This window comes from Trachinotus anak, unplaced genomic scaffold (assembly GCF_046630095.1).
Source record: "Trachinotus anak isolate AG129_WGS33_773 ecotype Australia unplaced genomic scaffold, CSIRO_AGI_Tana_v1 ptg000033l, whole genome shotgun sequence".
Lineage (NCBI taxonomy): Eukaryota > Metazoa > Chordata > Actinopteri > Carangiformes > Carangidae > Trachinotus > Trachinotus anak.
Window position 1 is genome coordinate 4,537,791 of NW_027273884.1, and position 23,795 is coordinate 4,561,585.

General features: G+C 41.9%; 1 protein-coding gene across 4 annotated transcripts; it reads left to right on the top strand.

Annotated features, from left to right (window-relative positions):
- The first annotated feature begins 5,386 nt into the window (after positions 1–5,386).
- rab3gap2 (RAB3 GTPase activating protein subunit 2 (non-catalytic)) lies at positions 5,387–23,789 on the top strand. 4 transcript variants are annotated; one of them, XM_071471093.1, is made up of 35 exons: positions 5,387–5,795; positions 7,125–7,213; positions 7,609–7,726; positions 7,827–7,908; positions 8,203–8,250; positions 8,364–8,439; positions 8,617–8,718; positions 9,288–9,387; positions 9,986–10,084; positions 10,417–10,565; positions 10,659–10,738; positions 11,678–11,770; positions 11,864–12,003; positions 12,296–12,491; positions 12,720–12,863; positions 13,572–13,654; positions 13,756–13,820; positions 13,923–14,013; positions 14,609–14,730; positions 14,917–15,127; positions 16,360–16,457; positions 17,393–17,501; positions 17,676–17,836; positions 18,002–18,176; positions 18,766–18,945; positions 19,199–19,305; positions 19,585–19,651; positions 19,852–19,922; positions 20,026–20,061; positions 20,255–20,329; positions 21,298–21,513; positions 21,832–21,921; positions 22,021–22,245; positions 22,368–22,532; positions 22,954–23,789. In XM_071471093.1, exons 1-35 carry the CDS (start codon positions 5,687–5,689, stop codon positions 23,104–23,106), a joined length of 4,125 nt encoding a protein of 1,374 aa, XP_071327194.1. In that variant the 5' UTR covers positions 5,387–5,686; the 3' UTR covers positions 23,107–23,789. The 4 variants fall into 4 exon arrangements, with proteins under 4 accessions (XP_071327194.1, XP_071327193.1, XP_071327191.1 ...); XM_071471092.1 differs by having other exon boundaries at positions 5,550–5,795; positions 7,122–7,213; XM_071471090.1 differs by having other exon boundaries at positions 5,550–5,795; positions 7,122–7,213; positions 20,255–20,383; positions 22,954–23,241.
- The last annotated feature ends 6 nt before the right edge of the window (positions 23,790–23,795 follow it).

Genomic DNA, 23,795 nt, shown 5'->3' on the forward strand with positions numbered 1-23,795 from the left:
TTGTCGCTTAACTTAACATAGAGAATTAAATTTGAAACATGATATTCCTTTGAAAGTTTTAATTAACTGTAAAATGTGTCTGAAATAACAGCTTCAGTGACTGTGCAGCCACAGAAAGTTGATCACATGAAAAAAAAAATCACATTACAGCTCAATTACACTGTGAGCTTTGAAGTAATCATAAAGGAGCAGCTATGTAAGGAACATTTTATATCTTGCTTGTCCTGTAAGTCTCATCATCAAAGACAAATTACGATATGAATGTCCTTCTTGTCATCAAAATAATTGCTCATAATAATAATTTAAGAGATGCCTCAGGACAGTGAATTTGGCATTTGGTCTTTGTCTAGAGTCTGTCTGTGATGAACATCAAAGGAATGATTCAGAGCCTGTGTTGCCTGGTGGTCAGCTCAAAAAGGGAGCTACAGTATATAGATAGATAGCTATAGATAGATATTTACATGGTTGTGAATACCCTCATATTCATTGTGTAATAACAGCAGGTAAAAGAGGATCAGAGAGTCTCATGTCTCACAACACTTGCACTTCACACGTTACTACAACCTCAGCGGTGATGATTTTGTGTGGTCAGGAGTTTTTAACAGCAAGATCAGATGAGGCCAGGAGATCAAGAGATGTTTGCCCTTCTGAGATAACACGCCTCCTCTCAGTTTGTTGACATCTACCCTACTGATCCGGTAACTTGTACCAAAACCGCACTAAATACTGGAAACTTTAGAACAATAACTGGCTATATCTTGTTATTGAACGCCTAGAAACCTCCACTGCAGAGTTCAGAGAACAGATTTTATTTGTCATGACCTTTGGATCTATTTCAAAGCTATTTATAAAGTCATATAGAAGTTCAAAAATTCATATGCTGATTGCAAGAGATAAAAATAAAGAAAAAAAACATTTCTGTCAGATACATATTCCTGTATCAGACCTTGATTCAGTTTTATGGTATGCAACTACGAACAGTAGTACTGTTAACTATCCACTATTTATATAACATTTAAGAATAAATTAACAATTTGTATGCATAAAAATGCAGAAGGACACTACATCATAAAAGCAGATTGGAAAATGAACCCTTGGTGTGATGAGCTGCTGAATTTTTGACACAGATATGTTGAATGACATAACACAACAAGTCATCATAGGTGCTCTCTTGCTATTTAAAGTGAGAAAGGTCAGAAAAATCTTTGATATTTTTGAACTTTTTTGTCCACATTAAACTTAACTTAACTTCTCACACTTGAGCATCTAATATCTTCCTTACATAAGTTTAAGGAAGCCTAATATTGCACTCCCAGTGACCTGCAGGGTTTTCAGCCTGTGTGGACGTCTGTCAGAGCACTGTTCATTTGGAGATTCAGATTATGCAAGGAGTCCTGAAACCAAACAGCATGCTGGCCTCCCTCTTTCACACTGCACTACTTACTTCAAAGTTTGTGTTTCCCAGAGGTAGAGTGTCCTTGTGAAGAGATTACAGCTGGGCAGTGTTCAAGACTGGTTGCCAAATACACTTAAAATCTGAACATAGAGCAACCAAATCACTTCAATATTGGTCATCATAGTGTCTTTCATGCCAATAAAAATATTTCAAAGGTCCCATATTAAACTATGGAAGATTTTCCATGTCTTTTTTGATTATAAAGCAGGTCCAGGTGCTAATTTAATGCTGTCAATGTATCAAAGTGCTCAGTCCACAGAGAAATGCTCACAGCCTGTATTCAGAAACTGTCCTTTTAAACAAGTCATCAGGACTTTCGTAACTCTGTAATGTCACAACAAAGCAGTCAACGCTCTCAGCCACACCCCAACTCTGACCCGCACTGACCCACCATGCAAACTTGCAGGATTTGTTTTCTCAAAATGTTTACCTGCAATCTGCCCCATTTTTATTCAATCTCTCAGAAGACAGTCAGAGAGGCTCAGAGCCCCTCTTCTGATTAGCCCACCGACCTCTTGTTACTAGAGCTCCAGAGAGGAGCCTGCGAGAGGAGATGTAAAACTACAATGAGGCATTTTTTGGTACTTAAAACCACAAATATATTTTCTCATGGATGTCAGCACTTCAAATAAAACACCAGAAAAGTGTAAAATATGGGACCTTTAAAAATTATTTTCTCAATGCAATTTATTCTAATTCTATCACATGAATCCCAACGGTATCCTATGGCGCCGCACATCACTCAATTGTTTTCTTGAAAGGCTATCAAGAAGAACATCTTAGTCCAACAACCTGCAACACAAAACAATCCTCAAAGTGCCCAAGGTCTTAAAACACTAACATGCAGTGTGTATGAATAAATCACTGCCATCTCTCTTTGTGTATCCGCAACACTTCTATCCTGGGACAGAATGATGCCAGCTCACTTCCTTGTCAACAAAGGAAAAGGGGGAACCAGATGGAGAGTTGTTTCTGTGGACTGTAAAACAGCCGACGCAACAGCAGCTCAATAAGCAATGGCCCAGGAAGGGGAAATGTGACTGAGACGGGACCAAGGACCTCTCTGACACCCAATTGTTTCCTGAGTTTCTGTGCCTGGCCTTCCGGCCCGGAAACTTTTGGGCACCCCCTAAAGGTGAATTTTGTGTTTGTGTGTCTATGTGTGCACACACTGTACTGTAAGTCTGTGTGTGTGTTTACGATGTGAGAGCGAGGCGGGATTGTTAGGGAAGACGCAGAAAGTACACTGGCAAAATGCCCATTGCTTTTTAAAGAGCATGTCGGAAAGGATGGGGGAAAAAAGACACTGAGCTCTGTTGAACAATGCCGCTAACAGCTGGTCAAGTTTGTTCACAGAGGAAATTAGGTAGTAACCCTGACCTAAGACCTCACAAGACTCCACCTGTATGATACTTTCTGTGGAGTCAAGACAGTCAAAGAATCCCTAAATACTGAAAGAACTGTTGTTTTGGCCACAGGAACATTTACACTGAATTTATTATTTCATAGAATGATAGACTGTAATGTAAATCACTTGTCTGTAGGACAACAAGACAGTGTCAGATAGAGTGTGACCTGTTTAAAGGTCCCATGTTTTCCATTTTTCTGGTGCTTTATTTGAAGTTTTGATATCTATAAGAAGATATAGTTGTGGTTTTAGGAAGTGTAGTTGTAGTGTAGTTTTTCATCAACTCTCTCAGGCTTTTCTCTGGAGCTCTATCAACACAACAGGTCAGTGAGCCAATCAGAAGAGAGGCTCTGAGCCTCTCTTCTGATTGGCTGACTGTTTTCTAAGTAATCAAATAAAAATATAGCAGATATGCGGTAAACAAATCGCACCATCCAAATCCAAGATTGGATGGTGGGTCCTGGTGGGCTGTGCTGGGGGTATTGCTGAGGGCAGTGACTGTATCACTGTGACATCACAAAGTTACAGAAGTCCTGATGGCTCATTTTAAGGCTCAGTTTCTGAATACAGGCTGTGTGCATTTCTCTGTGGACTGAGGCTTTGATACTTTCACAGTATTAATAAAGAACCTAGACCTGCTTTATATTTAAAAAAAAGACATGGAAATCTCACTTTATACAATATGGGACCTTTAATACAGCCACTTAGCCAGTAAGTAGGATCACATCATTTACAGGCAAAAATCACCCCTTAAAAACCTTCTGTTGGCAATATAGCTTGCAGTTTTTGGTTTTGTTATATAGTGGCATATAATATATTTTGTTACTGATTTGAATAACTGACCAAACATGGTTTTACATTCAGAGAGTTCCAACAATATCATACATACACCCATTCACCGAATGGGAAAGCAGTCTCAGACTTTTAGACTCTACTGTACATCACACATTGATGTTAATCCCTATAAAAACAGAAGACCAAAAAAGAAACCACAAGATTCAAAACACAATAGAACCAAAACCCAGGGAAAATACCACAAACTGATTTACAGTAAAGTATTGAACTTCCTACAAAGGAAGATATGCAGGGTCATTATGTAACCCTCTTCGTGAGAAGTGCTGGCCTAGATAGTTTTTTTTTTTTTCGCATAATGAGTGCATAAAATCAGCTGTTAAAAACAAAACAAACAAAACAAAAAACCAAAACATAATTTCCTAGCCTACATTACATAATGCACATAGGCACAGTTGCCATGTAGCGATACATAAAAAAGCAACAACCAGAACAGTTATGTGCAATTCAGAGTTTAACTTCTGTGTTAAGCCCTCCTCGTACCCCTGAAAAACTGTACAAACTACAACGTTCTATGAGTACAGTCAACTGAAGGTGAGCAGCTGAGTAAAAAACATATGTGAAAGGAAAGAGGTGGCACAAGGTCCAGCAGTTCATCTGAAAAATGTTCTTCTTCTGCCCTCTGTTGAGGAAGACACACCAATACACTACAACTAGAGTGGTGATCATTGAGGAGCATTCCTCCACCAAGGCCAAACAATCCTATGTGTCTGTGACATGCAACAGATTGTATAAAATCATAGATCTCAACACTATTAACATGTCTGTTTTTTTGTTTTGTTTTTTACATCAAGATCCATATATTATTTCCTGGCAAACTGACAAGGGTGTGGAACCTGCCCTTTCTCATAATGTTTTTGTTTTTGAAATATTTTCTGTCTTTATTTTTTTACTGACAATTAATATATGTCTTTTTTAATATTACAACATTTATACATTTTTTTTAATAGGCTATAGGCCTAATATTATCTCTTATAATTGGAATCAAATGTAGTCTTTAGATAATGAATAAAAATTGTATGTATAAAAAAAATCAGAAAGTATTAAATTATTCTTTCAAAACTCCATTTTGTTTTCATATTGTTTTCATGCTTTTATATTTTCATACGTTAGAGTTGGAATAGTTTGATTATTGCATGTTATCCAATACTGGAATGCCTCCCAAAAGGTCCTAGTTAATTTACAAGAAAAAAAAGAGATGTTCTATGGTCTCATTGTTGCAATTAGGCTACAGAAAGTACAACCATTAAAATCTACATTAAATTTTTAGTATAAGTTTTATGTCTTAAAATGAGCTTCTTTCACCTTAGGCCGGACTGGAAAAGAGAGGTTCTTTCTTTTACAAGAAAATTGCCTATGTATTCTTGGAACATATGTTTCCTCCTCAGCGGTGATGGGAAACAAATTGAAGTGAGGGTGGCCCCTTCACACACGCCCATCTACATATCTCGCAATGGTAAGATGATGATTAAAGAATTCTGGATCCGCACTAAAATTGAATGGGTTCCTCCCCCTGGCCCATCCACATCCCTGCAAACTGGTTCAGCACTTCTTGTGTAATCCTGCTGGCCATCAAACAAACCAAACACATGAGCATCACCTCCTTGGCGGAGGTAACGAATGCGTCTCACACTTTTATTTTGAAAATTTCGACTCAACTTTAACCCGGAAGCAAACAAGTGTTATTATGCTAACGATGTGTCATCAGCACATCAGGTCCTGGGTGGGAACTGCAAATATTGGGAAAAATAATAGTACCAGACTTGTATTATTGTTTCTGTAGAGAACAGTTTGAGACAAGGAAGTGATATTGTATTTGTAAATAAGCTGTCACAAAGTTAACACGATAGCAAGACTTGCAAACAGACTCACTCAGCTTAGCTACGTTGATCTTCCACAACAGCACTGTTAGCAAGCAGGCTAACTGGCTGATTCCCAGTATACTTGGGTGCTGACGGGACGGGAGAGAGATGTCCTGCAGCTTATTGGAGTTTTGTCGGCTCCAAGAGCTCAGAACGGTCCGGGACTACTTGTTCCACAACCAGAAACCCGCGCCAGCGGAGGAGAAGGATCAAACAGGTACGAGGGCTTGATGAACAAGACAAATGCATCTTGGCACAGCATACTCTATAACTGTTGACTACAGTCACAGCAGTTCAGTTAGCTACCCCTGGATCTACTTAACCTTAGCACTCATTTGAACAAAGCAATTGCTAACTAACCTAAGGACTATGCCTTTAGCTATAGAACATTATAGCAAGGGTGGCTAATGGTAGCAAGAAGTGGTCGGGCCTGGGGCATCGTTTCTTTGGGAAATAAGCCTAAATTTCTGGTTAAAGTGGATTAACCGTCCTCTTAATTCATAGCAATTTTTTTTCAATGCGTACAAAGTAAATTCATGCGTATGTGAGATATACCCAAAATACATCTTATATGATTATATAATATAGAACATACAGTACATATAGTGTTGGTATTTGTGAATGCGTTTATGGTGACTTGATTGTTGTAATAAAGGCAAATGATTTAATATGAAGGCTTTGTGAAGTGGATGATGGAGCTTCAGCCGTGCTCTGCAACACCAGCAAGGCACAGAAAGGGTAATGGGAGAAATCTGCCTGCTCTTTATGCTATGAGTCATCCCACAGGAGGCGCCTGAACCAGTGACTGTAATGAACACATTACTGCAGGCTGCTCAGCGAAGGAGAACAGACATGCACAAAAAGGACACTTGAACTTATTGCACATCCGCCCCACACACATCACTTAACATTGATGCATGTAGGCATACAGATTGTGTCATCATCCTTGTCATTTAGCACATTGACATTGACCCCACTCAACATACAACACACACACATACAGACACTGTACCAAGGCATTGTGGTTAATTCATTATAGATGTCCATGGCAACAGGACTTTGTCCTGAATTTTGTTACTTGTTCTGTCACTCTGTCTTCCACCCACTCTTGAATATTTTTAGGTTATCTACCTGTAGCACAACTGTTGTCAGCTCTTCCCCTCTTGTCCTCTCTAATTTTGGTGTTATAGCTTTTATTCCTCTGTTCATGTAATATCTTTAGAGACTGGTTTTAGCACTTTAATTTTTTCCCAATGGTTGTGACTTCAACCTGTAATTTCACACTCCTCTATAACAGTGAAATCAGTCACTTTGGTCTCTTATTTGAATTGATGGTGACTCACTGTTGTGTTTGCTGCGTATCAGAGGTGCAAATAATCTGTCATTACTCTTATTAAAATAACATGTTGACTACATGTAATGATGCCAGGGAGTGAAGACAGGGAGATGGATCACTTAAGTACTAACCAAGTGCTGTAATCGGGACTCCACAAACTAAAAACAATTTTAATTGGACTATCCTATTTGTTCACTTTTTCTTTAGCAGATAATCAGCTGTCCTGGGACACATCTGACTGGGAGTCAGCATGGGATACGGGCGACAACAAAGAGGAGGAAGCCACTTCTGCCTCAACGGTCTGTCTGTTTTTTTCTGTATTTCATTCTGTGTTCTCATATTCTCATTTTCCCCTACAATATTCAGTAGCAGGTGTCTTTTGGTTTTGCAGTGTTGTGGTTGCTAGCAAAGACAATGATAATTAATAGTGTTTCATTATCATTTGCTTAAACCATACAAACATTGGACAGTCATCTCATAATATACCCTGTATTTTAAGTAAAGTATTATATAATTGCATTTGTTTAATCCACGATAACTTTCTGAATAATTAAATCATACTGAATAAATTGACAAAAACAAATGCGACAATATTTGATACTGACCTGAGGTGTTGCACGGGGGTCGTCTCTAACATTGTTTCCAGAATTAAAGGAAAGATCTCTTCCCACTGACCTTGGTCTTTGCTCTGCAGGTGGAGGAAGAGAGTGCCGGGCAGGGTGGACCCTGGCTGCAGGACTGTGTTGTGTCCCTGTCACCCTGCTCCGATCTGCTAGTGGTGGCCCATGAACACAAGGCGGTCTTTCTCTCAGGTCAGATATTAAAACACAGATACACACACACACACTTATCTTTATTTCTGAGTACACAGTGGAGTCAAACTTTGCTGTTAATGCTTATTTATTCTTACAGCTAAGTGGCGTACAGACGACAGTGGCAGAGAGGAGATGACTCTGGCTGTGTCTTGGACTGGAACCCTCAGTACTGAGGAGGGGTGAGAGAAAATTCAGTTAATAAGAGAGAAGGAACGAGAAGGCTAAAAAATACAACAGAGGAGTTAATGGTGATGACCCTACAAAATAAAAGAATCTTACAGGCAGGAATGAAAATGAAGTTTAGAATAAAAAGGAAAACTACAGATTGGATCAAATTGAAAGGGGATCGTTGTATGACAGAAACAAATGAAACAAATGAGATAATAACTGAGTGCAGAATTCTTCAGAGACAGAGAAGTGAGCCCAGTCATGCAGATGTTACACCTTGCTTTGTGTATTCTTTTTCTCTCCAGAGAGTGTGTGAGCAGCTCCGTCTGTATCCCCCTGGCAAGTCAAAAGAGGTAAGACGCACTTCTGAGGGTGATACAGGAGATGTGCGTTGAAGTGCCAAATGCTTGCATGTATGTAAACATGTGATTTTATTCATTTTAACATTGTATGTTTGTGTTTCAAGGAGCTCCACAGGGCGGCCTGACTGGACCTGTGTAGTAGTGGGTTTCACCTCTGGCTATGTCCGCTTCTACACAGAGGTACATCATCAGTCTATAGTACAATCTTATCTCCCCTTTTTGTGCCTCACTGTTACTGTAGTCTGTGTAACAAGTGTTGTATCTTATTCAGATAGTCAGCAGGAAGCCATTTAGTTCACTCTTTAAATAGTAAGGACTGAAAACGTATCAAATGGAAACCTGCTTGTGTCTCAACAGAATGGGGTTCTGCTCCTGGCCCAGCTGCTACATGAGGACCCTGTACTGAGACTCAAGTGTCGCACATATGAGATCCCTCGCCATCCTGGAGTAACTGAGCAGGTGATGTACACACTGAACTGTGTATGAGATCCATGTTCAAATTTTGTCTTGGGGAGAGTTCGATGAGAAGCTCAATACAGTCTTTAAACCTGTACAGTGAATGAAGCTACTGCCAGTAGGCAGTTAGCGTAGCTTAGCACAGCCTAGCAGTGTCGTCCTGATGACAGGAGTTTGGGCCTTTTAGAAGTCTGGCCCATAAATTGTGAAACTTTTAGACTTTTTTTTTTCTTTCTGTAAGAATATAGAAGTGCTGGTAGGTCACTTTTGTTACCTTTAGACAGAGCTAGCTGCTGGCAGAAGCTTCATATTTACCACACAGACATGAGACTGGTTTTAATCATCTCATCTTACTCACATCTTACCACAGTGAAATTTCCCAAAATGTCAAACTATTTGTCAAACTGTATGATTGTTGAATGTGGAGATTAAGTCTGCAGTTATGTGTGATTAAGATATTCAACACTCAAAGTTAATTTACTAGCTTATTCTGGAGCTTTCAACCTTACCCCACTATGCTCTTTAGCAAATGTCTGTTCAATTATTTATTTATTTTTTTTTTCCTGCCACAGCATGAGGAGTTGAGCATCCTGTACCCTGCTGCTCTGGTCACCATCGATGGCTTCAGCCTCTTTCAGTCTCTGCGTGCCTGCAGGAACCAGGTGGCACGAGGTAATGTGTGTGTGCATGCACCTAGGTGTGTGTGTGTGTGTGTGTGTGTGTGTGTGTGTGTGTGTGTGTGTGTGTGTGTGTGTGTGTGTGTGTGTGTGTGTGTGTGTGTGTGTGTGTGTCCATTAGTAGGATGGGAGTAGCAGGGTTCTAGTTTTAAATGTTACAGTATTGTTGCAGTGTGCTAACAGAAACTTTTTTTCACTTGCTGGCTGGGTGGATAGTTTTTTCCACAAGGCATACAGGTACTAAGGAGACATGCACCTCCTTACACTGCATTATTACCATCACACACACATTCACACATACTGCCTTATGCAGCCTGTAGAGGATTAGTGGCTGAGCTTCAGCAGGGTTTCTTTGACCTTCTAGTAGTGTGTGTGGATGTTGGTGCGTGTGTGTCTACCCTACCTATGAAATGCTTTGTGGCTGAACATAGTCTTCACTACTGTTAAAGGACAGTGCTGCAGTTTTTAACTGAGCTTATTGCAAGCCATGACTATCTGAAAGCAAACAGTAGATAATGAAATCCCTTCTAGAAAAATTTGGTAATGCTCTGTTTTATTGTCTTCACCTGCTCTTTGCATCTCTGTTCATGCAGCTGCAGCAGCAGGAAGTGATGTGATCCAGCCTCCTCCCCTGGCCTATAAGAAGTGGGGTCTGCAGGACATGGACACCATTGTGGACCACAGTAGTGTAGGTAAGATGGATTGACTGGTGGTCATGGCTTATTCCCCAACAGAGCTGGTGATTCTGAATTTGTACTACAGCATTTTCTGTTGTAGATGAGACATTCTCACAAAATTTACAGTATTTTCACACACAAAAATTTCCTGTAGAAGCAGCAAACAAGACGTATTTCATTCTATTTGCATTGGAACGATTGTAATGCAGAAAAAGTAAAATTTCACTGTAGATTTGTCACATGCTGAAGGGAAGATTGAAATTTAAACTTAAAGGAGTGATTGTCACAGGAAAGTTATTTGTCATTTTCTTCTCCCTCTGTCTCCGTCTGTTTGTTCCTCCTGTCAGGCATTATGACGCTGTGTGTGTTTGACCAGATGAAGAACGCATCCATCCTGGGGGGGTTTAATGCCTCAGTCAAGGGCAGCCCCCCTGCCATGAGCCAGTATGTCACTGTGGGAGGAGGGCCTTACACAGGTTTTTACTACGCTGTAGAGGTGTGTGTGTCACACTGACGTTCACATTACACGACACACGGTGTTTGAGACTGTGAATAAACATGGCTGTTGCTCTGCTCTCTGTGTCTGAAGGGAAGCTCTCAGCCTCTCCTCTCTCACGTGGCTCTGGCTGTGGCTAGTAAACTCACCTCAGCCCTCTTCAATGCTGCCAGGTATGTCCGTTTGTGTGTGTGTGTGTGTGTGTGTGTGTGTGTAAAACCAACACTTCATGTGTGTATAAGCAAGAATAAGACACTAATAAAGCATAGTCAAGCCATTAAGACCAATAATACAGCAATGGTCACAGAAACAAGGTGAAGTGAATGAGTAATCTTCTTAGCACATTGTTCCAGAGACAAAAAGGGTTTTCCTGTGTTTGTGTGTCCCTGTGTGTGCACTTAATTCCTGTCAGACACACACACTCAGGGACTGAATGCTGCATTGTTCACTTCTAACAGCACAAAGCAGCCCAATCAATAATCTGAATTATAGCCTGTACTCTTCTCAGTGCCAGCTTAATCCATACAGGGAGGTTGTTTGCTTCCATTCTCCCTTTCACCCTCTGTCTAGTGTCTAGTCTTTTCTCTCACCCACCACATTTATTACTTCTCATGTACTGTAGCCTCCCTCAGTCTTTTTTATGCCTCCTCACTGACGACAGCCTGTCCGTCCATTCATCTGTCCCATCCTCGTTAACTCAGTAACACCTTGAGGAAACTTCTCCAAATTTGGCACAAACATTCACTTGGACTCAAAGATTAACTGATTAGATTTTGGTGGTCACAGGTCAAAGTTCAAGGTTCTTGTAAATATATCACGAACACCCAGAGGGAATTTCATTAAATCTGGTGCAAACATTCACTTAGACTTAAGGATGAACTGACTAAATTTTGGTGGTCAAAGGTCAACTTCACTGTGACATCATCATAATGTTCTCTAAATCACCTCTGGCCATTATTCAATGCCGTAAATCAGGAAGGGGAGACTGTGATCATATTTCCTGATACTTGGCTGGTTGATGGAGGGATACAACTGTGATGTGGTAATTCTAGTTTTTACTTGGAGTCATCCTCGCATTTGTCTTTAGTTCGTTCTCCTTGTCTTCCTCTCAGTGGGTGGCTCGGTTGGAACAAGAACAAGAATGAAGAGGAGGCTGTTCAGAAACAGAAGCCTAAGGTGGAGCCTGCGACAGCCTTAGGAATCAGGTGCCAGTCGTGATATCCGTCACACTGACAGTATGAAGCTTGTTGATGTCCTTTCCTTTGTCCTTTCTCGTAAACCCGACCTTTCTCTTCCAGATTTGGTCTCCCAGACTCTCGTCGCCACGGAGAGTCCATCTGTCTGTCCCCCTGCAACACACTGGCGGGGGTGACAGATGACTTTGGTCGAGTGACATTGTTGGACCTGGCCAGGGGCATTGCCATCCGCATGTGGAAAGGTGAGGGGAACATAGAATCGAAAGAATAAGGAGTAAGAAGTGGATAATGTAGAGGTTTTGTGAAGGGATCTTTGTAAAGAACTGGACAGGTTAAACATGGAGCTGTGCTAAGAAGGTGGAGTTTCTATCTTCTCTTTGGCTTGTCTCTAACTTTATGTTAGAAATGAAACATGTCATAAGTATTCATGTGCTGAGAGCACAAAACATTGAATCCTTACATTCTATCAGACATTCATAGAGTCTGTTCCTTGCCCTGTCATGTTAAAATAACTATTCATGGCTTCAACTGCAGGTTACCGAGACGCTCAGCTGGGTTGGCTGCAGGTTCCAGAGGAACGAGTTGACCGGGAGTTCTCCCCCTCTGCTTCCCTCCCCAGACGCCACGCTCTGTTCCTGGTCATCTACGCCCCCCGCAGGGGAATCCTGGAGGTGTGGGGCATGCAGCAGGGGCCTCGAGTTGGAGCTTTCACTGTGGGTAAACACTGCAGGTAAGCAAAAATAAAATCTATTTCTTAGTGTCGGAAGCATCACAAACATAGAATATACAATATAATGTGTGTAATGTACTCTCTGTGTGTGTGTGTGTGTGCGTGTGTGTGCGTGTGTGTGCGTGTGTGTGTGTGTGTGTGTGCGTGCGTGTGTGTGCGTGTGTGTGCATGCGTGTGCGTGCGCGTGCGTGTGCGTGCGCGTGCGTGTGTGTGCGTGTGCACTTCCAGGTTGATGTATGCTGGCTACCGTCTGATGGGGGTGAACAGTGTGACCAGTCAGGGCTGGCAGCTCCACACCCAGCAGGTCTGTCTGCTGGATCCCATCACAGGAGCACTGAGGACAGTGAACATCCCCTTTCACCTGGCGCTGAGGTCGGTGCTCAGGCAGACAAACACACACATACATTCATCTTAAAGATGTAGTAGATTAACTGTCACACAGGCATTTTAAAGGAACAGTTTCAGAAATATACTCGTTTGCTTTTCTGCTCATAGTAGGATGAGAGGATTGATCATCTCTCTGTACAGTATATACAAGGCAGCAGCCAGTTAGCTTATCCTAGTATAAAGCCTGGCTCTGTCCAAAGGTAACAAAGTCCATCTACCAGCACCAAAAGCTCAGTAATTAACATGTTGTATCCCACTTGTTTAAACCACACAACAACACTGTTGCACTTTTAAAGGTGGTCATGTCCCAGACTGTTGCTTGGCCAGCAGCAGTAGCTTCCTGGAGTCTCTGCTGGTTGTTTGCCTCCAGGACTCACAACACCCCCAAAATATTAAACTATTCCTCAAAACTTCAATTGCTGTTTCATGTAGGATTGCTAGCAGATGTTGGGTGGGGATACTTTTTATTTATATTCTGAGACTTACATCTGTTCATTCACCAGTCAGGTTTCGGTTTTGGTTTTATTGCACCCGCACTGTTGTCACTTGCTTTCACAGCCAAGATTTTCAACCACAACTTCAAAAGTCATTCATATTCTTAAAAATGCTCTCTAAGGCAAGCTGTTACAAAGACATCTTTTTATTGACAACAATCCATCCAAACCCCATCTTTCTATGTCCTATTCATTTCAGTGACAAGAAGAGCGAACGAGCCAAAGATATGCACCTGTTAAAGAGACTGACTACCATACTAAAGAGCAGAGAGGTGGAGCCTGGTAAGAGATTCATGAGCTGAATGGAGATACAGATATAACTGTGGCAGAAAAAAGGAGTTTGCATTTTTCTTCCTCTGTGTTTTCGCCTCTTTTCTTTATAGATATTTTGGAGAGCGAAGCCAAAAGTGTGCTGCTGGACATTAAACACCCTGCCATTAAAAAGCAGGTATGACTAAAAATCAGTACAAATGGCCTCACACACTAAAGTATGTGCACAGTGTGTCCAGCAGTCAAAAGTCTAACTGCAGTCATTTCATTTCTCTTTTAGGCTCTGGAGTCTCTGCTGTCAAATAAGAACGCTCCTGTGTCCGGTCTGACTAACATCACATGCACCTTACACGATGCTCTGAAGCAACAAGGTAGGTATCAGGCCACTGAAACATTGTTGACATAATGTTAAAACCAAACTAAAAATGATTTGCTCAGCTAAATGCCTGATGCAAAGATTGTCAGTCATCCAGGTCATGTTTATCCGGGAGGAGGGAAACTGGCCTTTGTTGTAGATACTTGAAGAGGCATCTTCAGTTCTGAGCTCTGAAGAAGTCTGTTTCCACTGTTGTTTTTTTTAAGCGTACTGAATGTAAATTCTTTCACAATGCTTGTATTATTTATAATGTTGTACTTAAGGTAAATGACAGATGGTGACATTATTCCAGTTTACCTTCCCTCGGATCATCTGACTGCATCTCCTATTCACAGGCTTTGGGAGCTTACCGCGGTGTCCCATTTTCACACATTACTAATATTTCTACTCTTTTTTTTATTCTGATCTGTGTTAAATAAATGAAATGAATGAAATCTTTGATGAGCGGTAAAACATCATCAAGTATCTACTGTACAAGCGAGTCCAGTAGCCCTTGATTCAACTCTTCTTGGATTGCTTTACACTACATATCACACATATTTCCACAGGTTTTCTCTCTTTATCTATGTTGGTTTGTTTGTGTGTCACAGACCCTGAGGAAGTGGATACAGCGTTACTGCAGCTCTGCTCCTCACAGCTGAAACTGCTTCAGCTCTACACTGACATCCAGCAGCTGCACTCCGCTGCAGATGTAGAGGCCTGCTCTGAAAATGTGAGCACACACACCCTTTGTTAATGGCTCTGACATAAACTATAATACAACATAATGTAACATTGGCTAACCTGAGGTATGTTGGTAATTTACCATTCAGGTCATTGTTGTGATTGGTATTTTACCTTAAACCTCATTATTATTCCCCCTAATTCTATGATTTTATATTATCTTCCCTCCCGTAAGGACCCCCTGGAAGGCATGAGGGATGAATTGTCTCGTGTTGGCCCCACCTTGCAACGCTATGCTCAGCTCACCTCGAGACCCAGCGTTTCTTTTGCCCAGGACTCACCTGATTCACCGTTGCCAGTCCAAGCCTTCCTCTCCCAGATGGAGTGCACTGAGGACGGGGAACTGAAGGTGATCCGAGGGCCTGAAACAGAATGGAACCAACTAGGTATGGCAACATTAGTGTGCACATTCTATGACTTGCCTTTTACCCACTTCCCCTGATAGATACACGCACTAAGTATTTTCATTAGGATCGCCTGTTACACACCTCTTATTCATGCAATTATCCAATCATTGGTCTTTGTTGTATGAGGCTGCTGCTTTAAGTCCCATGAAGCTGCAGTGCCAGTCAAATGTTTATGAATGTTGGTGTACCCACGTAAAACCTTTATACCCTGAAAAGCTGGGGTCTTCAGAACTGGCTACTCTACTCTATTATTTCCATTTACCATTTATTTCTGATTGTTTATCTTGCTTATTGGATTAATGTTTGACTAATGGAATAGATGTTTTGGGACCATTTAGTTACTAGGTATTAGCATTTAGGAACGCCTGTTACACAGCTCTTATTCATGCAAACATCAGAATGAGGAAAAAATGTGATCTCAGTTAGGGGTGGGTGATATAAGCAATATACTCGATGTACCACTGCTTCTTCCACGTGGGATGTAGTAAATGACAATATCATGAACAACAAGTACAAAGTGTCACATGATTGTTTTAAGCTGCCGGCATGAACTTTGCTTTTGGCGTTTAGCTCCTCTTGCTCTCTCCTGTGGCTGTCTCCCTCTCACAGACACACTCCCCCAATGAGAGCGCGTCTCTTTATGAATCAAAGGTTAAATTGTACATATATGAAGTCCTATAGAGGAGATTTCAAAATATTGAGTATCACGATATCGCCTCAAAAAATTGCAATATTACTTATGGACCATATCGCTTTCCCATTTCTGAAGCTGCTGTCTGGTCAGAAATCCAGACCCAGACGCCATCCAATCTGGATCCTGACCTATGACATATAAATTTTGATGTAGCGTTTTGATTTTTGATCAGTGCAGTTTTCTTAGCCTGTATGCCACTGATCACGTGATGCTCCTCCGCCAATAATTGAGACAACATTGGAGTAATAAGTGGAGAAAGTGGAATATGAGAGGGAAAGACAGAGGAAAGGAGGTGTTAAAGTTGTTCATTCAAGATGTGTTGAGATTGTGAAGCTGTGAAAAAGTGAAGCTACAGTTTTTAGGCCTGTTTCATTTTTTTTTATATTATGCACATTTTTCAAAAGCTCTCTGTTATATATTTATTACAACACTTACTTTTCATGAAATGAGAAATCATATAATTATTAGTTGGGAAAACAGTGATTTATAATCACTTTGCTCTTGTGTGTCTTTGCAGGGAACTTTCTGTTTTGGGGTTGTCTGTGTGGAAAAAGCCCAATCCAGAAAGTGTGTGACACACTACAGCAGGCTGGCATCAGTCCTCAGCAGCTACTGGTAAGATGGAGGAAAAGATTGATTGGTGGGTTTAGAGGAAGAAAGTCCTGTAGTGTAGGTTTATGAAATAAGCAGTTAAGATAAGAGTCGGGCGCCCGACATAAGTATAATCAAAATCACAATGAAAAGACATAATGAATTTATGTCTTATTACCTAAATAAAGCTTATTACCCTCGCTACACAAGTATACCACAGAATAAAAAGTAAACACAATCCATCAGTTCTCCCTCATCAATCAAATATTATTGTACAGAAACGAAGTGATAATCAAAGTAATTTCAAACCAATCAAATAAAATCAAATAATGGTAGAAACACATACTCCAAGCTTTTAGTCAGTTCATTTTACCCAGTTAATAGTTCAGTCTAACGAAGGATACTGCATGGACACTCACAAAAATGTCCCCACATAATTTCAGTTAGTGAGGTTGTTGTGAGTTGTGTGTGAATGAGTGTGAGTGGGTGAGGTTCAGTGGATATCGGTGTGCAGGTTAAAGACAGGCAACAGGTTGAATTTGGTGGAGGAGAGGATGAGAAGCCAGGAGAGTTAGAGGCTTAACTTTCCGACCCAGATGACCCAGAGCAGCTACGTCCCAGCTGGTCAGAGAGAAGAGAGACCAACCTCTGTCTAAACACTTCCTCAGCACTCGATTGCTCAGGGAGTTCCAGGAGAAATCCAGCCTTAAATCCAGCTCTTAAATATTTTTATGTAGTTCACTTCACCTTCCCCACCTCGGCTTCCCTCTGGGTTGTAATAATATGTAGTTTTTGTCTTCTCATAATTAGAAATGTCTGTGGAGTGTGCATCCTCTCCATAGCTGTAGATGTTGCCCCAATAAAAACATAGTCTCCCTGTAAAAGAATTTCTAAATTAATGGATTTGTCCTTGTTCTCTAACATTTCATGTTTACACCTCCTGTTTCTCCTCCTGCTAGTCTTTGCTGTTGAACGTGTGGTTGCAAAGGGAGAAGGAGGTGCTACAGAAATCAGAGGAAACTGTAAGAAACCTACACATACTGCTCACCGCCCTCAGCAACATGAAAGGTATGTCTTCTTGTTCTTTTTGGTGGAGGATGCGTCAAGTCTTTGCAAGTCAACCAATGAAAGCCGATAGAAAAGGATGAGAAGAGAAACGCTTCTTCTTCTTCTTCTTCTTCTTCTTCTTCTTCTTCTTCTTCTTCTTCTCCTCCTTCTCCTCCTCCTCCTCCTCCTCCTCAGGTGCAGTTGAGGAGTCATGGGACCCCCAGTCTGTCTCCCCCTGGTGGCAGCAGGTTCGCTCCACCTGTATCCAGTCCCACAACGCTGCCGCTGCTCTGCTGGCGGCCTTCGTTGCTCACCACGCTGTGAAAGCTAGCATCACCAGCCAGGCCGACAGCAAGGTAGAGAAGCTTCATGAACACACATGCACACGCATGAGTGTCCTCATCGGGCAAAAAATAGGAAAACACCTCCTTTCAAAATCATTCAGCACAACAACATGTGTCTCATCATTAAAACCACACTCACAGGCTTAGTTGTCTTATGTGTTTTTGTGTGTGTGACAGTTGCAGTCAGAGTGGGAGGCGGTGTCCCTGGAGCTGGAGCAGTGGGTGGTGTGTGTTCACCAGCTGGAGGATGTGTTGGTGCTGCAGACTCTGCTGCTGGTGCCTCCTCCTCAGGGGGCAGGAGGGGGTGCTGCAGCACAGTGCTCCATCAAAACGCTGCTGGAGGGAGGCACTGGTAAGACTGTCCTCCAGTGAAGTTACCGTGATTTCTTCCTGATTTTGACGTGTTTATAATCTCATATTTGCTAATGTAACATCATGATGCTGTCAAGATATGATTTACTAAGTTGGAAAGGCATTATGAAAGGGTTTTACACAAAACTGTAACTAAAAACAACTGTAAAGCTCTAAGTTTACTGGCTACATTCCAGATACACTGCATTCATTGGTTTAGCAGGAACAGGTGCAGCAGCCTGTCACAAAATCTATGTCAATGTCAATCTATCCCCGAATTCTTGAATTCTGAATTCCAATATTGTTAGATGAAAGGGAAACATCAAAAGTATTTACATAATTTCACGTTGTTGTTTTTAAAGATTTTAAAGTTTAAAAAAAAAGCGACTTGGCTGCTGCTTCTGTCTTGTTTCTGTCTTGTCTTTTATTTTCTGAAGGTTTCCTTCTAAATGTCTAAAAGTCCTTCACTTCCTTTTTGTTTCCTCTGTTTTGTTCTGTCATCTTTGTTTAGTGTCCATATTCTAGTTGTGGCTACAACAGACACATTCTCTTTTATGTTTATTGTTGTCTTCTCACTTCTACCTGTTAAGGTGGCATTGCCGACAGTGTTTCCAAGTGGGTGTTCAGGCACAACTTGGCCCCTGAGCGACTGAAGGAAATTCTCCAAAGGAAAGAAGACAAAGATGCAAAGGACAAACTAGAACAGAAGGCAGGAGACGAAAGAACTAATGGGAAGCAGCAGAGCCAAGAGGACACGGACAGGACAGCAGGTCAGGACTAAGAACCATCCGGCAGCTGGATGTTGACCTTTGACATAAACACATTTGGATATTAAATGACACATGGGCTCTCAACGTTCAACAGCTTTAACTGTGCTCAAACTTTTATTCTTGTTAATAACCTCTTTAAATTCATACAGACTTATTTGAGCAATGTGATGACTGAGCAGTTGATGTTACTTCATGGAACGTGTTTATGCACTGAAGTCACATCCAAATCAAACACTGTGCACTGTTTCTGCAGAGCTGTTGGTGGCAGTGTGCCAGAGGTTCCCACACTCCCTCTCACCTGACCTGCTCTTCGCCCACTGCTGCTGGGAATATGTAGTGCAGTGGAACAAAGACCCAGAGGTGCGCACACACACACACACACACACACACACACACACACACACACACACAGACACAAATATTGTGAACTAACATATCAATACAAAGAAAAAAAACAGCTGTTAAATGTTTAAAAATCTGTTTTATCTGAAGGATTCTCTTCATTTTGTTTTATATTATCCATACTTGCTTCAATAAACCAGTTTCCTCAAAGGAGAAAGGCAGGTTTTCATAGGTCCAATAAACAGGAATGACAACAAATCACCACCTTTGTGGACTCACACCTGCTTCTCTTCCTAGGAGGGTCGATGCTTGTGCTGCGCTGTGGAACATTTGAAAATGGTCTCCAGTCCACATATCCAGCTGGGTCAGTGGCTCTGGTTGTTTTTTTTTACTTCAGCGCAAATGCTTTTATTTAACAATATGATTAATATATATGTTTATTATGTTTTTATCAATAATTGTGAAGGGATTGATGTGGTGTCATGTCGGTGTCCCCACATTGTGAATAAGAAACCCTCCTGAAGTTATTACTGTATTATTGGGCTCATTGAATCTTCCTCACAGGTATCTCTACAATGATGTGGAGCACGTTCATTGTGAAAAGATTCTCGGCAGCAGCCTACCTCATGGAGAAGGTGAGTCATACACATGCAGTGTCCAGTATGACTGTGTATCTGTGGGAAGACGCTGCTGAGGCTGTGAGATTATATATAAAATGTTTACACCTGTGTTTCCTAGGTGGGGAAAGCACCCAAAGATCGTTTATGCCGACGGGTAAGTCTGGGTTTCAGCTCGGATTCTAAAATCTGATTCTAGAGTAAAATGTATGAGGCCAGTTTTTAGTTCGAGTTACTGATTCCTTTATTAGATCATTTCAGATCTGAAGAATTGCAATAACTGTCTATGGCTGCATACCTAGTGTTAGGATCGTGTGTGTGTGTGTGTGTGTGTGTGTGTCTGTGCGCAGGATGTCGGGATGGGAGACAAAGCGGTGACATCTTTCCTGGGCTGCGGTGTGCAGCTGCTGCAGATCCTCATGGAGGTGACTGGAGTATTGGTTAAGAATCAGTCCCCTTTGTCTTTTATAAATTACTATGTAAGTAGCAAGGTTCCAGAAGAAAGCATGGAGAATGACCAGTCCAGCACAAAGCATGATGGTCAGTGCAGCGTGGCCAACACAAACCTTTGTGTTTCTTTTTTTTTTTTTTTTCCTTTTGAACTTTTGAGTTCAAGATTTGAGGCTTTTCATTGAGAATGCGTCAGAGTGTGTCGGCCTTATCAACTTGCAATGAAAGGAAGTTAGATTTAATAATTCTCTATAAAGCAGGTTTTAAAGTGAAGCTTATCATTGGCACCTATGACACTAACATCTGTCATTAATGCGGTTGATGTTTTTTAAAGTGCTGCTGCTAATTAACATCATATCACTGTACTACAACCATTTATGATATTACTACTATCACTAGCACTACTAAACCTCACCTCTACTATGCATTTGATTTATTATCCAGCTAACTAACTTGAAGTTCCTCTCCAGGCACATTTTAAAACAGGTTGTATAAATATTAACTTGTGTCTTAGAATAATATCCACTCCTTATCCCTCACTGAAAAATTCAGAATCTATAAATTTATGCAAATGCTCATTAAAAAAAATGTGACCGCTAGACACAAGATGACTCCTGGTTCACTGAAAAGTCCATCAGTGTGTGGCCTGGAGGTTTCAGTTTCACATATCATTCATGATATATTTTGGCTACTTGTTACGTCACAGAATCTTTTCATGTCTATGTGTGTTAAATTGAGATTTGAGGTGAAGGCACTCAGCAGATGAGTGTGGAAACAGCCTTCTACTGTCAAACTGTCATTCTGCTCAGCGAAGCTCAACCATTCAGCTTAATAGTAAAAAAGCAAAACACACTTTTGACTGGAGGGGACTTTAAAACATGTGCATGTGCTCTGTTGAAACTAAACTGACTCATCATCGCCTCCTCTGTTCTTTCTCGTGCAGGCGGACTCGGCAGTGGAGGAGGTATCTGCTCCAGAGCTGTCTGTAGAGGAGGCGTGGTGCGGAGCAGAGGGCCCCGCCTCCATAGCTGAACTGGCCCTGGAGCAGAGAGGCGTCCACTACCCCCTGGTCCAACACCACTGCTTGTTAGCCTCCCTGCTACACGCTACCATGACCTTCAGCCTGAGGGTCAAACCACTCAGCCTGTTTGACAGCAAGGTGAGGAAACAGCACAAGCACACACACAGATACCCTCGGCCTACCTGGGTCAAGCACAGACACACAGGGCCTGTACTGAGTGCTCCTTTAAAACACAACACACTCCAGGCAGCGTTCAGGGTAGATATCACACAACATCACTGTACACTTTCTTTCTTCTTCTGTTTAAATATTGTACATCTTATCATGTGTCTGCAGCCCACTTTAAATTCACACTTAAATTAATAGATCATCTATGATCCATGTGGAAATGAATTTTAAAAGCTATGTAGTCGCTGTAGCCTTATTCATTTGTGCACCAATATGCGTTTGTTGCAGGGTAAGAACGCTTTCTTCAGAGATCTAACGACAATCCAGCTGATGCCCAGTGGAGATATGGACCCAGGTCTGGTCTCCCTACGACAAGAGGTGAGAGGTGGACTCAGATGCAGAGGATGAGAAGAAAACTGTGAAAATGATTCCATACCGCCTGTCTCACGTGATTCCACCATCCTCACTCTGTCTCAGTTCCTCCTGCGGCTGCTGACTGGCTGGGTGCTGGCTATAGATGATCCTTCCAGCTCAGCCTCCAGCACCGGCTGCCCCCCTCTACCCTCCACTGGCCCCAAGGCTGACTGGTGGCCCTCGCTGTGTCTGGAGCTGGGATCCCTGCTGCAGGTCAACCCCGACATCCTGCGACGGCACCTCGTCTGTGAGCTCTACAACCAAGGCCTGGACCCCCGGGCAGAGGAGGTGAGGGAGATGTGGTTTGTTCAGAAGCTGAAATTAGGATGATACTACTTATGTTAAAACTTGTTAAATCATACAGCGGAGTACTCAGTTCTGACTCCTCCGGCTTGCGTCCTGTCCTTCAGGTGATGTTAGAAGTGGAAGATAAGGACGTGCTGGGCTCCCAGCTGTTGGTGCTGACTGGACAGAGGCTGAGCTACTCACTGCTCCACAGCCAGAGCCAGACACAGGCTGCTATGGAGCTGCTGGCCCGCCTGCCCCCCACCCTCTGCACATGGCTCAAGGCTATGGTGAGACAACCAGCACCACACTGACCTCTGTCTTCTAATAAACTGAAGATATTTCAGACAAATAAATGTATTTTCTTACCCAGTATTTTCTATTATTTTTAACCCTTGTCTTCCAGTATTTACCCTGACCCACGTATCCTCAAATCATCATAACTGTAGCTAATAAGAAACTTAAGAGCTGACGGAGAACTGATAAAGTTAGCTAGTATTTCATTGTGTAATTACTCTACACATTTTTTTAAGTAATAACCCACACAGGAAGTGGGTGCAGGTTAGAGAGTGTAGAAAAAAAATTCAAATAAGAGTAACCCTGAGACACATTAATAACTATAAATATTGATATCACCTATTTCAAAACTTTACAGTTTTGCATTTAAAGGTCTAGCGTCCTGTTTAACAATTTTTTTTTTTTTTACTGCAGGACCCCAGTGAGCTACGGTGCCCCCTGGTCCCCCTGTCCCAGACCAGCCGGCTGGTCAGCCGTCTCATTGAAATCCTGCCGGAGAACCACGCACAGTACAGCCTGGCCCTGCACCTTCTGGAGGCCGTGGACGCCCTCACCACTGAGGACTGAACCTGAGAGGGAAAGGGGTACAGAGCCAGACCCTCCACCACTACCACCACCACACACCCCTGCCCCCCCCAACAGAATGTGGATTGTGATGAAGCCTGCTCATGTGCAGCATTATGAGAGACTGTCAACAGAGAGAAAGATGGCAAATGGCCCCTCTCATCCTCCTTCCTCATCATCATGAGGTTTTGCGTTTCGTCGTTCAGCTCACGTTAATAAGATGAATTCATCCTGCAGCTTACTTGTAGAAGGCATTGACACACACACAGTGGGTTTGTTTGGCTTTTAAATTTTTTTAATCCATCATTCTTGCGCATTTAACCAACTGAATACTTGTGTTATTGAAAAGTGTTGTTCAGAGTCTAACTGTATGAGATGTTGTTCAGGAATGGAGCATGTCTTTTCTTTGTCACTGCACCCTCACGTTCAGTTTGATTTTTAAATCAGGAGTCAGTGTGTGGGTGTCCTGTGTGCCATATGAGAGTTCTGTTTGACATTTCTCCTTCTTTCCTCCTTCTCACGGACAAAAGATGTATCATAAAGAAATATGGACCTTTATTTTTTATTTATATATGCAGACAGTACTGTACTAGCTGTGCCTGTACACCTCCTTTTCTGTAGTCCCACGTCCAGCTGCTCCCACTGGGCTGATCTAACACAGAATAAAGAGGTTTCTCAAAAGCTTAGATGTT

Bases quoted from the DNA above. Each gene is read 5' to 3' on its own strand.
- rab3gap2 (XM_071471090.1), top strand. From the start codon at position 5,687: ATGTCCTGCAGCTTATTGGAGTTTTGTCGGCTCCAAGAGCTCAGAACG. The intron at 10,085-10,416 runs GTAAGATGGATT...TCCTCCTGTCAG, and splicing joins TGTGGACCACAGTAGTGTAG to GCATTATGACGCTGTGTGTG. The intron at 17,837-18,001 runs GTAGAGAAGCTT...TGTGTGTGACAG, and splicing joins CCAGCCAGGCCGACAGCAAG to TTGCAGTCAGAGTGGGAGGC.